Source organism: Pseudoliparis swirei, chromosome 5, assembly GCF_029220125.1.
Source record: "Pseudoliparis swirei isolate HS2019 ecotype Mariana Trench chromosome 5, NWPU_hadal_v1, whole genome shotgun sequence".
NCBI lineage: Eukaryota > Metazoa > Chordata > Actinopteri > Perciformes > Liparidae > Pseudoliparis > Pseudoliparis swirei.
In genome coordinates, this window is record NC_079392.1 from 911,235 (window position 1) to 927,712 (window position 16,478).

A 16,478-nucleotide genomic window follows, 5' to 3' on the forward strand; every position below is an offset into this window, starting at 1 on the left:
GAAGAATTAGAGGAGGTAAGAAAGTTAGAAGGTATAGAAAAAAGGTAGAGAAGAGGTGAGAAAGGAAGGTAGAGAAATTAGGGGGGCAGAATGTTTACGAAAAGTCAATGGAAAGGGTTTTTAAAATAAAAGAAAAGTGGTTGAATGAAGTTTTGAAATGGGAAAATAAAATTTTCAAAAAGTAGATTAAGTTTCAACGATTCTTTAATTACATAGATTCACATGGTCTTGAAACCAATATTTCAAATTTCTTTACCTATCAAACAACAACAGAAACAAAGCCCTTTTAACTCTGCTTCACCTATTATTAAGAGCGGTCAAACCTTTCACCCAAATTACGGAAATGGCTCAAGCCCGTTGTTGACCGCCCCTGCAGGGCTTAACAGACCCACTCACCGGTAGTGTGGCTGAGGCAATCAGTCAACCCATGGTCTTCAGCATCCCGGAGAGAACGTGTACTCTCTGGAGGTTGAAGGGGCCGACTTAGATCAAAGTGTGGTCTCCGTGAATGTGATAAAATCATTTAAAAACCACTGCAATCATTGGTCCCTGAGGGGGTCAAATAACTTCAGTTTAGCATCAATAAGTTGCAGTGTCTGTTTTAGCTTAAGAACTTGAAGTCGAGAGGGTTAGTCTCCTTGGGTTGATCCATAGATTAAATGAGTATATTGCATAAATGACAGTTTAGGAGGTTTCCTGATCATTTGGGGCCAGAGGAAGATGGGATAAGGTCAATAAAAGTTCCCAGAAGAATTGTGGAACTGTCATAAGTTGATCAACAAGAAAACATGAGAATGGATAAAAGGTAAAACCCACGAAAGGGGGAAAAGAAAAAGATAAACAGGAGGAACAGCTCAAGGAGAAGAGGTTAGAACAAGGAGTTCCCCAATTTGAGGAACCATTGAGAAATAGAGGGTTGGGACCAGGTCAGCTTGAAATGTAAGGAAAATACAGAGGAGATGTAAGAATGTTTTTTAAAAAGGCCTGGATTGAGAAGAAGATGAACAGACCACTTAGAACGTTTGAGAGATAACAAGAAAGGGTTTTGAACATATAAGAAATAAAACGGAGCTATGAGAACAGGAGGGTATTTTGAAAGTAAAGCAGGGAGCCCCTGCCCCTGGTGGAGAAAGGGAAGAGACACTTGCCTTAATGTTGTACATATAAAGAAGCAAAAGCGTGTGACTTCATGGAACGATCTTGAGAGTACAAGTGTGGTAAAAGGATGACATATATATATGTATATATATATACAAAATAAAAAGATCTAACCTTTCCAAACTGAGGGAAAATCTAAACCATTAATTACATAATTACATGCATTCGACCTTTTACCAAAAATTTTGCTTTCAAACCAAAACAAACAAAAAAACGAAAAAGGGAAAAACACCTCAAAAAGCGAATAAAAATCCTGTTGCATTTAAGAGCCCTTCAAACTTTTTTTTCCCAATTTCGGGGTGTGGTCTCCGGGAAAAGGGGGCTTCCCGCCGTGTCTACCCGCCCCCCGGGGGCCAACAGAAAATTTGGGGTGGTAGGGAATGAACGATTCGTTTCCGCAGCATCGGGGGGGGGAAACCCGGTGTGACGGGGCCTCCCTGGGGTCCCAAAAAAGGTTTTTTAAATCTTATAACCAGTGAAGGGGAAAATGGGGTTTAACGGGGGCGAAACCATCAGCGTCATTTGGTCTGAGGGTCCCGGGTGCCAAAAGTTTAGTGCAAGGGTTTTGGCCAGAACCTGGCCAGAGGGGGCCCCTTGGGGCCAAAATGGAAAGAGTACAAATTGGAAACCCCGGTTTATGGAGGTTTTTCCCGATTTTGGGCCCCGAGGAAATGTTAAGGGGGTTTTAAAAAAGTGGTCCCAGGGACCCGTGGGAAAACCCCCTAACGGCAAACAGGCGAGTTTCCGACCCCTTTTCCCGGGGGAAAAGAAAAATCGGTTTGTTTTACTAGGTGGGGAGAGTCCCCTGAAAAAGGGAAAAAACCCCCCCCGGCAGCCTTTGGAAAGAGGGGGGGCCCAGGAAAACCTTAGGAAATAAAAGAGGAGAGGAACCCCAAGGGCCCTTAACCCCTATAAAAAGGGGGCCCCGGGGTTGGGGGCCCCCTTTAGAAAGAAGGGGGCCCGGACACCCTTGGGGCCCCAAGTGAGAGGAAAAACCCAACGGGCCTTTAACCCCCTATAAGGGAAAAAAAACCCGAGGGCCCCATGTAGGGAAAAGGAGGGCCCCGGGGACCTGAAACCCCCAAAGGGAAAAAGGGGCCCCACCTTGGGCCCCTGTGGAGGGAAAAAACCCAGGGCACCTTGGGCCCCATAGTGAGAAAAGGGGGGAGGGGTTTTTTTTTTTTTGGGGGGGGGGGGGGGGGGGGGGGGCGTGAATGACCAGAACCTGGACCAGAGCCTGGACCAGAACCTGACCAGGAGCTCTGACTGTCGACCAGAGCTGACCAGAGCCTGACCAACTCAGCCGCCTTCTGAGCAAGGAAGAGGCCGATTTCCTGATGCTGCAGCATGGACCTACAGTGATACAGTGATGTCACAGTGATGTTGGTCATTGTTGAATTTTGTCCAGTGTCACCCCGAGGTTCCTGGGCATCAGGGGCGGGCAACACAGAGCTGGTGAAGGTAGAAATAGTCAAGCGGTGGGGGAGCCTTCCCTGGAAGGAATAGTAGTAGCTCATCTTGTCAGGTTGATTTTCAGATGGGTGAGCAGACATCCACCGAGATGGGTCAGACAGGCAGATTCGCCGCCACCGTTTGACGGTGGAAACGAGAAGATCAGTTGGTGTCATCGGCATAGCTATGTAGGAGAAGCCATGCGAACGAAACGACAGAGCCGAGAGAATTTGCATGAGAGGTGAGGAGGGGACTCCAGGATTTGAGCCTGAGGAACCCAGGTGAGGGAAGAGGAGGGGACCCAGACGAGCCTTGAGGGACCCAGGCAGTGAGAGGAAGAGGAGGGGACCCAGACGGAGCCCTGAGGAACCCCAGAGGCAAGAGGAGGGACCCAGGACGGAGCCTTGAGGAACCCCAGTAGTGAGGAGGAAGAGGAGGGACCCAGGACGAGCCTTGAGGAACCCCAGTAGTGAGAGGGAAGGAGGAGGGACCCAGGACGAGCCCTGAGGAACCCCATAGAGAGAGGGAGGAGGACCCAGGACGGAGCCTTGGAGGAACCCCAGTAGTGAGAGGAAGAGGAGGGACCCAGGACGGAGCCTTGAGGAACCCCAGTAGTGAGAGGAAGAGGAGGGGACCCAGGATGAGCCTTGAGGAATCTATATGAGAGGAAGAGGAGGGGACCCAGACTGGAGCCTGAGGAATCCCCATAGTGATAGTGAGAGGAAAGAGGAGGGGACCCAGGACGGAGCCTTTGAGTGTAGTGAGAGGAAGAGGAGGGACCCAGGACGAGCCTTTATAAATCCATAGTGAGAGGAAGAGGAGGGGCCTTGAGGACCCCATAGTGAGAGGAAGAGGAGGGACCCAGGACGGAGCCTGAGGAACCCCATAGTGAGAGGAAGAGGAGGGACCCAGGACGGGCCTTGAGGACCCCATAGTGAGAGGAAGAGGAGGGACCCAGGACGGAGCCTTGAGGAACCCCATAGTGAGAGGAAGAGGAGGGACCCAGGACGGAGCCTTGAGGAACCCCATAGTGAGAGGAAGAGGAGGGACCCAGGACGGAGCCGAGGAACCCCAGTAGTGAGAGGAAGAGGAGGACCCAGGACGAAGCCTGAGGACCCCATAGAGAGGAAGAGGGAGAGGGACCCAGGACGGAGAGAGGAGAGGACCCAGGACGGAGCCTTGAGGGACCCCATAGTGAGGTGAGAGGACAAGGATCAGACACAGATCCTCTCCACGTTACCCGGTAAGTGCGGTCTTTAAGGTAGGAAGAGAAAAGAGCGAGTGCAGTGCCTGAGATCCCAGGTCCTGAAGAGAAGAGATAAGGATCTGGTGGTTCACGGTGTCAAATGCTGCAGAAAGGTCGAGAAGGATAAGGACAGAGGAGAGAGAGAGGCTGCTCTAGCAGAATGAAGGAGAGAGGATGCTCTAGCAGAGTGAAGGATAAGGACAGAGGAGAGAGGCTGCTCTAGCAGAGTGAAGGATAAGGACAGAGGAGAGAGAGGATGCTCTAGCAGAATGAAGGAGAGAGGATGCTCTAGCAGAGTGAAGGATAAGGACAGAGGAGAGAGAGGATGCTCTAGCAGAGTGAAGGAGAGAGGATGCTCTAGCAGAGTGAAGGATAAGGACAGAGGAGAGAGAGGATGCTCTAGCAGAGTGAAGCTGCTCAGCAAGGAGGGCAGTCTCTGTCGAGTGGCCGGCCTTGAATCCAGACTGGTGAGGGTCAAGAAGGCTGTTACTGTGGAGACAGGAGGACACTTGGCTCAAGAGAGCTCGCTCCAGAGTTTTGAAGAGAAAAGGAAGAAGAGAGACCGGTCTGTAGTTGCTGCCTCCAGACGGGTCGATGTGGTTTCTTCAGGAGAGGGTTGACTCTCCTCCTTCAGAGGGAAACAGCCAGTTGAGAGGGAGCTGTTAATAAGATGGGTGAGGAAGGTCAGAAGGTCAGGAGCAATAGCCTGGAGAATGGGAGACGGGGTCAAGGGCGCAGGTGGTCGGTCAGCGGAGGTCAAGCTGAGAACTTGATTGGGAGACAAGGGGATGAAAGAGGAAAGAGAGGGGGATGAAGAAGTTGGTGTTGGTGAGGTGATAGAAGATGGATTTGTAAAGGAGGAGCGGATGTCGTCCATCTTGTTTGTAAAGTAGTCGACAAAGTGGCAGAAGGGTGGAAGGAGGAGGGGGCCAGGGGGGATCAAGGAGGTTGGAAAAGATGAATCGGAGTTTGGGGGTTAGAGAAGGAAGACTGAATTTTGGTCAGGTAGAACGAGCTTTTGGCTGCAGATATAGAGGTAGAGAATGAGGAGAGGAGAGGATTTCCGAACCGGTCGTGTCTTAAAAGGACAAAGAGAATCAAGAGATGAAGACAGGGAAGAGAGGAGAGTGTCTGTGGCAGAGTTAGGCTGCATGAGTGAGAAGCAGTCAGTTGAGGGGAGAGCAGATAAGACAGAGGAGGCCAGAGAGGAGGACAGAGGAGGCCAGGGAGGAGGCCAGAGAGGAGGACAGAGGAGGCCAGAGAGGAGGACAGAGGGTGTGAATGTTGCGGCGCACAGGTGCAGAGCAGTGGCGTCCCTAGGCTAAAAAACATCCGGGGCTAAAGCCCCGGATGTTTTTTAATTAGCCCCGAATGTTAATTTAAAAAAAACTAAAAAAAGATTTGGCACACAAGTGGTTAACACCTCCAGGTCGCACGTGACGTCATTCACCCAAAACAGCGGAGTCAGACTGGCAGCAGGCGCACGTAACAGCAAGCTGCTGTCTGAGGTGTTCTAATGTCTACATGTCGCTGCTTCACTCCTCTGGGGCCAAGCCCAGCGCCGCCAGCCCCATAACAGCATCTCGCCTGCCGTGATACGCGCCGACACATCCGCACACACAGGTGAGCACACTCTCACTAGCAAAACTCACTAGCATGGAACTCAAAAGTCAGTGGGATAAAGAGTGGAAGCGAGCAGGGAGAGAAACACCATGTGGGTGAGATGAGTAAACCTGGAGCTCCACCCCGACCAGAGGGTCTGGGTGTGTGGCTGAAGGAGAAGGCAGAGGAGAGCAGCCGGGGTAGATGTGTTGTAGGTCTCAGTGAGACAGGAAGTCAAGCGACTGCTCCATGGCAAAGAGATGAAACCGGCCTTGCGGTTGGCTGACTGACAGTTCCAGAGGCCTCCCGTGACCAGGTGCTGGGTGTGAGTAGAACGGGTAGGAAGGATAACAGAGGAGGGGTTCCGGTCCATGAATGAACGAGTCCTATAGGAACTACGAGTAGAGATACGCACAGGTATGGAAAAGACACACATATTCACTAAATGGGGAAATGCTCAGCCACGAAGACTCCAACGGAAGACTCCGATGTCTTTGTCCTCCGAGTCTCGACTCCAACGGAAGACTCCTATGTCTTTGTCCTTCTTTGTCCTCGGTCTCGAGGAAGACTCCTGTGTCTTTGTCCTCGAAGACTCTATGTCTTTGTCCTCCGAGTCTCGACTCCAACGGAAGACCCTGTCTTTGTCCTCCGAGTCTCGACTCCAACGGATGTCTTTGTCCTCTAAGTCTCCGACTCCAGCGGAAGACTCTATTTGTCCTCAGTCTAAACAGGAGACTCCTATGTCTTTGTCCTCCAGTCTCGGCTCCAACGGAAGACTCCTATGTCTTTGTCCTCCGAGTCTCACCAACGGAAGACCATGTCTTGTCCTCCGAGTCTCGACTCCAACGGAAGACTCCTATGTCTTTGTCCTCCAGTCTCGACTCCAGGAAGACTCTCTTTGTCCTCCGGTCTCTCAGCGGAAGACTCCTGTCTTTGTCCTCCGAGTAGACTCCTATGTAGTCTCGACCCAACGGAAGACTCGGAAGACTCCTATGTCCTCCGAGTCTCGACTCCAACGGAAGACTCCTATGTCTTTGCTCAGCGGAAGACTCCTATGTCTTTGTCCTCCGAGTCTACAGCGGAAGACTCCTATGTCTTTGCCCTCAGTCTAGACTCAACGGAGACTCCTATGTCTTTGTCCTCAGTCTCGACCCCAGGAAGACTTGTCCTCCGAGTCTCGACTCCAACGGAAGACTCCCTGTCTTGTCTTTGTCCTCCGAGTCTCGACTCCACGGAAGACTCCTATGTGGAAGAATGTCTTTGCCTCGAAGACTCCTTGTCCTCCAGTCTCGACCCAACGGAAGTCTCGACTCCAACGGAAGACTCCTATGTCTTTGCCCTCCGAGTCTCGACTCCAACGGAAGACTCCTATGTCTTTGCCCTCCGAGTCTCGACTCCAACGGAAGACTCCTATGTCTTTGCCCTCCGAGTCTCGACTCCAACGGAAGACTCCTATGTCTTTGCCCTCCGAGTCTCGACTCCAACGGAAGACCCTATGTCTTTGCCTCTCAGTCTCGACTCCAACGGAAGACTCCTATGTCTTTGAACGGAAGACTCATGTCTTTGCCCTCCGAGTCTCGACTCCAACGGAAGACTCCTATGTCTTTGTCCTAGTCTCGACTCCAACGGAAGACCCTATGTCTACTCCAACGGAAGACCCTATGTCTATGTCTTGCCCGAGTCTCGACTCCAACGGAAGACCCTTATGTCTTTGTCCTCCGAGTCTCGACTCAACGGAAGACTCCTATGTCTTTGTCCTCCGAGTCTTCGAAGAGTCTATGAGTCACGCTGACGCTTACAGCTGACGCGAAAAACCCCATCCGTTATGAGCCCAAGTTAGTGCCATTACCTCCAGCCGCTGACACCGCCCCTTGGCTTTTGGTATTCAAATGACACTCAATAGAAACCAGGTGATGATCGCTCGTCCAATCAGTGAAGATTCAGGTGTCGGAACACAGGACACACCTCTCTACCAAAACAACTCCTTCAAACAGGACAGACTAACAATCTAGCAGCATTAAACAACAAATACAACAGTAACTTTAGCAGATAAAACTAGTTTAAAGAAGATACTTAGCAGGATCCAAGTAGTCAGTAGTCTCGCCTCACAGGTAGAAAATGCACACTTGCGCAGCATGTTCTTAAGGGATGACACGATGACAATTATTAAATGCATACATATATGGATGTATAAATGGATGTACAATCCAAAATGACACTTTTCTCGATGATTATGAGTCAAAAACTGATAATTCTGACTCCAATGACTGTGAGCAGCGGCATCTACTCTGCCCCCTGTTGGACAACCTGTGTTACAACACGTAATAAAACCACTTATAGAGCGACGTGGTTCTCAACCTTTTCTAGTGATGTTCCCTCTTGTGAAATATGTTTTAAACTTACACTTATATGTGATTGAATATTTATGAAATAACTATTTTTAAAGGATTTTTTAATCTTTGCTATTTATTTAAAGAGAGGAACAGCATTAATATAAAATCTCTCACATGATTTAACGGTTGAGTAGGAATACAAATACAAGTTAATTAAATAAGTTCTGTAAACTCAAAGTCCTTATCAAGTCCTTAGTGTAACACACACACACACTCTGTGGTATCGGCTCATAGTATTTAACACGTTATCATATTTTAGATAGCTGTCTGTGGTCGATGATCTTCATCTTGCTAGTGAGGGATTCAACGAGACAACAAACAGGAAGCAGCTACAAACCAAACAGGAAGCAGCTCTGGAGACATGTGACCGCGGTGGGAACATCTCTGTCTTCAGGTCTCTGATCAACGTCATCGCTCCAAACGAAGTGGAACACCTCAGAAGTCTGCTGAGTCATCAGTTTCACTTTGACACGCTCTAGTTTTCAGGTCGTTGGCTCTGTGTGACCACTTCCTGTCACCGTGTCTGGTACTTCCTGTCACCGTGTCTGGTACTTCCTGTCACCGTGTGTGGTACTTCCTGTCACAGTGTCTGGTACTTCCTGTCACCGTGTGTGGTACTTCCTTTTGAGGCCATGGCAGGAACTCTGAGGTGTTTGGTTTGCAGAGGAACTTCAAGACGATCCATCAAACAGTTGTTCAGAATCTTTTTGTCTAACATCTCAATAAGAAAAAATAAAATCCTTAAAAAAAACATTGAGGGAAAGATCGCTGGAAGAATTCATCAGACACATATTTTCCTCTTTAGTAAATTATTTATCTCTTTTCACCTAACATGATAAAGACATGTTCAAAGTCTGCAGTATAAACGTGCTGTGAGGAAGTTAAACTCATTTAAATCAATCTTAAGATAACCTCTTAAGAAGTGTCTCAAGAAGAGTCTCAAGAAGAGTCTTAAGAAGAGTCTTAAGACGAGTCTCAAGACGAGTCTCAAGAAGAGTCTCAAGAAGAGTCTTAAGACGAGTCTCAAGAAGAGTCTTAAGAAGAGTCTCAAGAAGAGTCTCAAGAAGAGTCTTAAGACGAGTCTCAAGAAGAGTCTCAAGAAGAGTCTCAAGAAGAGTCTCAAGAAGAGTCTCAAGAAGAGTCTCAAGAAGAGTCTCAAGAAGAGTCTCAAGAAGAGTCTTAAGACGGATTCTTGAGACCCTTCTTAAGACTCATCCGTCTCAAGAATAGTCTCAAGAAGAGACGGTCTTAAGACTCTTCTCTTCTTCTTCGGACTCATCTTAAGACTCTTCTTGAGACTCTTCTTCTAAGGACTCATCTTAAGACACTTCTTAGGACTCTTCTTCTTAGGACTCTTCTTCCTAGGACTCGTCCGTCTTCAGGTCGAACACCAGTCCGTTCCTGTAGATCAACATGGCGATCTCGTTGTCCACTTGTTCCAGGTCCGTCTCGTCTCCTCTGGAGCTCTTCGGGTCCTCTGAGCTGTGGCTCTCCTCGTCGGACATGTCCAGCCGGTCCTCTTCACCCTCGTCTTCCTCCCCCGTGAGGAGGAGGAGCTCCTCCGGGTGCTTGGGGACCGACTGGTGCAGCGTCAGCTCGTCCAGCTCCTCCTTCCCCTCCAGGAACTCCTGCTGAGGGTCATAAGAACTTATTAACATGTTAAACATGACTTCACGATCACATGACATGTTAAAGGTGAGAACATTCCTCTAAACCTTTAAAGATCCCCCTCCAGGCTTCATGAAGATAGTAATTCATCTCTCGTAGTTTCTCACCTGACTATCTGGAGGATTCAGGATGAAGTCTGGAAACACCGGCTTCGGCACCGGGTGGAAGATCTTGTTGCTGATTCTGAGGCAGACAAACAAACTCAAACTAAACTCAAACAAACTTAAACAAACTCAAACTAAACTCAAACTAAAATCAAACTAAACTCAAACAAACTTAAACAAACTCAAACTAAAATCAAAACTGAACTCAAACTAAACTCAAACTAAGGTGAGCTCTACCTCTTCAGGATGCAGGTGCACATCGTCGTGAGGAGGAAGAACAGACTCAGCAGACCCAGGATCCACCACACTGAGGACAAGGAGACAAGAGTCCAGTTCACCACACATGTCCTACAGGAAGCTGAGGCTATGGTCTCATGTCCTACAGGAAGCTGAGGCCATGGTCTCCTACAGGAAGCTGAGGCCATGGTTTCCTACAGGAAGCTGAGGCCATGGTCTCCTACAGGAAGCTGAGGCCATGGTCTCCTACAGGAAGCTGAGGCCATGGTCTCCTACAGGAAGCTGAGGCCATGGTTTCCTACAGGAAGCTGAGGCCATGGTCTCCTACAGGAAGCTGAGGCCATGGTCTCCTACAGGAAGCTGAGGCCATGGTCTCCTACAGGAAGCTGAGGCCATGGTCTCCTACAGGAAGCTGAGGCCATGGTTTCCTACAGGAAGCTGAGGCCATGGTCTCCTACAGGAAGCTGAGGCCATGGTCTCATGTCCTACAGGAAGCTGAGACCATGGTCTCATGTCCTACAGGAAGCTGAGGCCATGGTCTCCTACAGGAAGCTGAGGCCATGGTCTCCTACAGGAAGCTGAGGCCATGGTCTCCTACAGGAAGCTGAGGCCATGGTTTCCTACAGGAAGCTGAGGCCATGGTTTCCTACAGGAAGCTGAGGCCATGGTCTCATGTCCTACAGGAAGCTGAGGCCATGGTCTCCTCCAGGAAGCTGAGGCCATGGTCTCATGTCCTACAGGAAGCTGAGGCCATGGTTTCCAACAGGAAGCTGAGGCCATGGTCTCCTACAGGAAGCTGAGGCCATGGTCTCATGTCCTACAGGAAGCTGAGGCCATAGTTTCCTACAGGAAGCTGAGGCCATGGTCTCATGTCCTACAGGAAGCTGAGGCCATGGTCTCCTCCAGGAAGCTGAGGCCATGGTCTCATGTCCTACAGGAAGCTGAGGCCATGGTCTCCTACAGGAAGCTGAGGCCATGGTCTCCTACAGGAAGCTGAGACCATGGTCTCCTACAGGAAGCTGAGGCCATGGATTCCTACAGGAAGCTGAGGCCATGGTCTCATGTCCTACAGGAAGCTGAGGCCATGGTCTCCTCCAGGAAGCTGAGGCCATGGTCTCCGACAGGAAGCTGAGACCATGGTCTCCTCCAGGAAGCTGAGGCCATGGTCTCCTACAGGAAGCTGAGGCCATGTTCTGGGGAAGCTGAGGCCATGGTCTCATGTCCTACAGGTAGCTGAGACCATGGTCTCATGTCCTACAGGAAGCTGAGGCCATGGTCTCCTCCAGGAAGCTGAGGCCATGGTCTCCTCCAGGAAGCTGAGGCCATGGTCTCCTCCAGGAAGCTGAGGCCATGGTCTCCTACAGGAAGCTGAGGCCATGGTCTCCTACAGGAAGCTGAGGCCATGGTCTCATGTCCTACAGGAAGCTGAGGCCATGGTCTCATGTCCAACATGAAGCTGAGGCCATGGTCTCATGTCCTACAGGAAGCTGAGGCCATGGTTTCCTACAGGAAGCTGAGGCCATGGTCTCATGTCCTACATGAAGCTGAGGCCATGGTCTCCTCCAGGAAGCTGAGGCCATGGTCTCATGTCCTACAGGAAGCTGAGGCCATGGTCTCCTCCAGGAAGCTGAGGCCATGGTCTCATGTCCTACATGAAGCTGAGGCCATGGTCTCCTCCAGGAAGCTGAGGCCATGGTCTCATGTCCTACAGGAAGCTGAGGCCATGGTCTCATGTCCTACATGAAGCTGAGGCCATGGTCTCCTCCAGGAAGCTGAGGCCATGGTCTCATGTCCTCCAGGAAGCTGAGGCCATGGTCTCATGTCCTACAGGAAGCTGAGGCCATGGTCTCCTACAGGAAGCTGAGGCCATGGTCTCATGTCCTACATGAAGCTGAGGCCATGGTCTCATGTCCTACAGGAAGCTGAGGCCATGGTCTCCTCCAGGAAGCTGAGGCCATGGTCTCATGTCCTACAGGAAGCTGAGGCCATGGTCTCCTCCAGGAAGCTGAGGCCATGGTCTCATGTCCTACAGGAAGCTGAGGCCATGGTCTCCTACAGGAAGCTGAGGCCATGGTCTCATGTCCTACAGGAAGCTGAGGCCATGGTCTCCTCCAGGAAGCTGAGGCCATGGTCTCCTCCAGGAAGCTGAGGCCATGGTCTCCTACAGGAAGCTGAGGCCATGGTCTCATGTCCTACATGAAGCTGAGGCCATGGTCTCCTCCAGGAAGCTGAGGCCATGGTCTCATGTCCTACAGGAAGCTGAGGCCATGGTCTCATGTCCTACAGGAAGCTGAGGCCATGGTCTCCTCCAGGAAGCTGAGGCCATGGTCTCATGTCCTACAGGAAGCTGAGGCCATGGTCTCATGTCCCATAGGAAGCTGAGGCCATGGTCTCCTCCAGGAAGCTGAGGCCATGGTCTCCTCCAGGAAGCTGAGGCCATGGTCTCATGTCCTACAGGAAGCTGAGGCCATGGTTTCCTACAGGAAGCTGAGGCCATGGTCTCCTACAGGAAGCTGAGGCCATGGTCTCATGTCCAGGAAGCTGAGGCCATGGTCTCCTACAGGAAGCTGAGGCCATGGTCTCATGTCCTACAGGAAGCTGAGGCCATGGTCTCCTACAGGAAGCTGAGGCCATGGTCTCATGTCCTACATGAAGCTGAGGCCATGGTCTCCTACAGGAAGCTGAGGCCATGGTCTCATGTCCTACAGGAAGCTGAGGCCATGGTCTCCTACAGGAAGCTGAGGCCATGGTCTCCGACAGGAAGCTGAGGCCATGGTCTCCTACAGGAAGCTGAGGCCATGGTTTCCTACAGGAAGCTGAGGCCATGGTCTCCTACAGGAAGCTGAGGCCATGGTCTCATGTCCTACAGGAAGCTGAGACCATGGTCTCATGTCCTACAGGAAGCTGAGGCCATGGTCTCCTCCAGGAAGCTGAGACCATGGTCTCCTACAGGAAGCTGAGGCCATGGTCTCCTCCAGGAAGCTGAGGCCATGGTCTCCTCCAGGAAGCTGAGGCCATGGTCTCCTACAGGAAGCTGAGGCCATGGTCTCATGTCCTACATGAAGCTGAGGCCATGGTCTCATGTCCTACATGAAGCTGAGGCCATGGTCTCCTCCAGGAAGCTGAGGCCATGGTCTCATGTCCTACAGGAAGCTGAGGCCATGGTCTCCTCCAGGAAGCTGAGGCCATGGTCTCATGTCCTACATGAAGCTGAGGCCATGGTCTCCTCCAGGAAGCTGAGGCCATGGTCTCATGTCCTACAGGAAGCTGAGGCCATGGTCTCCTCCAGGAAGCTGAGGCCATGGTCTCATGTCCTACAGGAAGCTGAGGCCATGGTCTCCTCCAGGAAGCTGAGGCCATGGTCTCCGACAGGAAGCTGAGACCATGGTCTCCTCCAGGAAGCTGAGGCCATGGTCTCCTACAGGAAGCTGAGGCCATGGTTTCCTACAGGAAGCTGAGGCCATGGTCTCCTACAGGAAGCTGAGGCCATGGTCTCATGTCCTACAGGAAGCTGAGACCATGGTCTCATGTCCTACAGGAAGCTGAGGCCATGGTCTCCTCCAGGAAGCTGAGACCATGGTCTCCTACAGGAAGCTGAGGCCATGGTCTCCTCCAGGAAGCTGAGGCCATGGTCTCCTCCAGGAAGCTGAGGCCATGGTCTCCTCCAGGAAGCTGAGGCCATGGTCTCCTACAGGAAGCTGAGGCCATGGTCTCATGTCCTACAGGAAGCTGAGGCCATGGTCTCATGTCCAACATGAAGCTGAGGCCATGGTCTCATGTCCTACAGGAAGCTGAGGCCATGGTTTCCTACAGGAAGCTGAGGCCATGGTCTCATGTCCTACATGAAGCTGAGGCCATGGTCTCCTCCAGGAAGCTGAGGCCATGGTCTCATGTCCTACAGGAAGCTGAGGCCATGGTCTCCTCCAGGAAGCTGAGGCCATGGTCTCATGTCCTACATGAAGCTGAGGCCATGGTCTCCTCCAGGAAGCTGAGGCCATGGTCTCATGTCCTACAGGAAGCTGAGGCCATGGTCTCATGTCCACATGAGCTGAGGCCATGGTCTCCTCCAGGAAGCTGAGGCCATGGTCTCATGTCCTCCAGGAAGCTGAGGCCATGGTCTCATGTCCTACAGGAAGCTGAGGCCATGGTCTCCTACAGGAAGCTGAGGCCATGGTCTCATGTCCTACATGAAGCTGAGGCCATGGTCTCATGTCCTACAGGAAGCTGAGGCCATGGTCTCCTCCAGGAAGCTGAGGCCATGGTCTCATGTCCTACAGGAAGCTGAGGCCATGGTCTCCTCCAGGAAGCTGAGGCCATGGTCTCATGTCCTACAGGAAGCTGAGGCCATGGTCTCCTACAGGAAGCTGAGGCCATGGTCTCATGTCCTACAGGAAGCTGAGGCCATGGTCTCCTCCAGGAAGCTGAGGCCATGGTCTCCTCCAGGAAGCTGAGGCCATGGTCTCCTCCAGGAAGCTGAGGCCATGGTCTCCTACAGGAAGCTGAGGCCATGGTCTCATGTCCTACATGAAGCTGAGGCCATGGTCTCCTCCAGGAAGCTGAGGCCATGGTCTCATGTCCTACAGGAAGCTGAGGCCATGGTCTCATGTCCTACAGGAAGCTGAGGCCATGGTCTCCTCCAGGAAGCTGAGGCCATGGTCTCATGTCCTACAGGAAGCTGAGGCCATGGTCTCATGTCCCATAGGAAGCTGAGGCCATGGTCTCCTCCAGGAAGCTGAGGCCATGGTCTCCTCCAGGAAGCTGAGGCCATGGTCTCATGTCCTACAGGAAGCTGAGGCCATGGTTTCCTACAGGAAGCTGAGGCCATGGTCTCCTACAGGAAGCTGAGGCCATGGTCTCATGTCCTACAGGAAGCTGAGGCCATGGTCTCCTACAGGAAGCTGAGGCCATGGTCTCATGTCCTACAGGAAGCTGAGGCCATGGTCTCCTACAGGAAGCTGAGGCCATGGTCTCCTACAGGAAGCTGAGACCATGGTCTCCTACAGGAAGCTGAGGCCATGGTCTCATGTCCTACAGGAAGCTGAGGCCATGGTCTCCTACAGGAAGCTGAGGCCATGGTCTCCGACAGGATGCTGAGGCCATGGTCTCCTACAGGAAGCTGAGGCCATGGTTTCCTACAGGAAGCTGAGGCCATGGTCTCCTACAGGAAGCTGAGGCCATGGTCTCATGTCCTACAGGAAGCTGAGACCATGGTCTCATGTCCTACAGGAAGCTGAGGCCATGGTCTCCTCCAGGAAGCTGAGACCATGGTCTCCTACAGGAAGCTGAGGCCATGGTCTCCTCCAGGAAGCTGAGGCCATGGTCTCCTCCAGGAAGCTGAGGCCATGGTCTCCTCCAGGAAGCTGAGGCCATGGTCTCATGTCCTACAGGAAGCTGAGGCCATGGTCTCATGTCCTACATGAAGCTGAGGCCATGGTCTCCTCCAGGAAGCTGAGGCCATGGTCTCATGTCCTACAGGAAGCTGAGGCCATGGTCTCCTCCAGGAAGCTGAGGCCATGGTCTCATGTCCTACATGAAGCTGAGGCCATGGTCTCCTCCAGGAAGCTGAGGCCATGGTCTCATGTCCTACAGGAAGCTGAGGCCATGGTCTCCTCCAGGAAGCTGAGGCCATGGTCTCATGTCCTACAGGAAGCTGAGGCCATGGTCTCCTACAGGAAGCTGAGGCCATGGTCTCATGTCCTACATGAAGCTGAGGCCATGGTCTCCTCCAGGAAGCTGAGGCCATGGTCTCATGTCCTACAGGAAGCTGAGGCCATGGTCTCCTCCAGGAAGCTGAGGCCATGGTCTCATGTCCTACAGGAAGCTGAGGCCATGGTCTCCTACAGGAAGCTGAGGCCATGGTCTCATGTCCTACAGGAAGCTGAGGCCATGGTCTCATGTCCTACAGGAAGCTGAGGCCATGGTCTCCTCCAGGAAGCTGAGGCCATGGTCTCCTCCAGGAAGCTGAGGCCATGGTCTCCTCCAGGAAGCTGAGGCCATGGTCTCCTACAGGAAGCTGAGGCCATGGTCTCATGTCCTACATGAAGCTGAGGCCATGGTCTCCTCCAGGAAGCTGAGGCCATGGTCTCATGTCCTACAGGAAGCTGAGGCCATGGTCTCATGTCCTACAGGAAGCTGAGGCCATGGTCTCCTCCAGGAAGCTGAGGCCATGGTCTCATGTCCTACAGGAAGCTGAGGCCATGGTCTCCTCCAGGAAGCTGAGGCCATGGTCTCCTCCAGGAAGCTGAGGCCATGGTCTCCTACAGGAAGCTGAGGCCATGGTCTCATGTCCTACATGAAGCTGAGGCCATGGTCTCCTCCAGGAAGCTGAGGCCATGGTCTCATGTCCTACAGGAAGCTGAGGCCATGGTCTCATGTCCCATAGGAAGCTGAGGCCATGGTCTCCTCCAGGAAGCTGAGGCCATGGTCTCCTCCAGGAAGCTGAGGCCATGGTCTCATGTCCTACATGAAGCTGAGGCCATGGTCTCATGTCCTACATGAAGCTGAGGCCATGGTCTCATGTCCTACAGGAAGCTGAGGCCATGGTCTCCTCCAGGAAGCTGAGGCCATGGTCTCATGTCCTACAGGAAGCTGAGGTGCGGTACCGTTCCCCGTCTTCTC

The 16,478-nt window shown here is 52.0% G+C and overlaps 1 protein-coding gene across 1 annotated transcript in view; it reads right to left on the bottom strand.

Annotated features, from left to right (window-relative positions):
- Nucleotides 1-9,208: 9,208 nt before the first annotated feature.
- il12rb1 (interleukin 12 receptor subunit beta 1) overlaps nucleotides 9,209-16,478 on the bottom strand; it is a 15,100-nt gene continuing 7,830 nt past the window's right edge. The window contains exons 7-10 of the mRNA XM_056415005.1: nucleotides 16,463-16,478; nucleotides 9,861-9,930; nucleotides 9,627-9,702; nucleotides 9,209-9,482 (exon numbers count right to left, since the gene is read on the bottom strand). The exon at nucleotides 16,463-16,478 is cut by the window's right edge and continues 140 nt beyond it. Coding sequence (XP_056270980.1) covers nucleotides 9,213-9,482; nucleotides 9,627-9,702; nucleotides 9,861-9,930; nucleotides 16,463-16,478 — 432 coding nt within the window. The 3' untranslated portion in view covers nucleotides 9,209-9,212. The remainder of the gene's footprint in view (nucleotides 9,483-9,626; nucleotides 9,703-9,860; nucleotides 9,931-16,462) is intronic.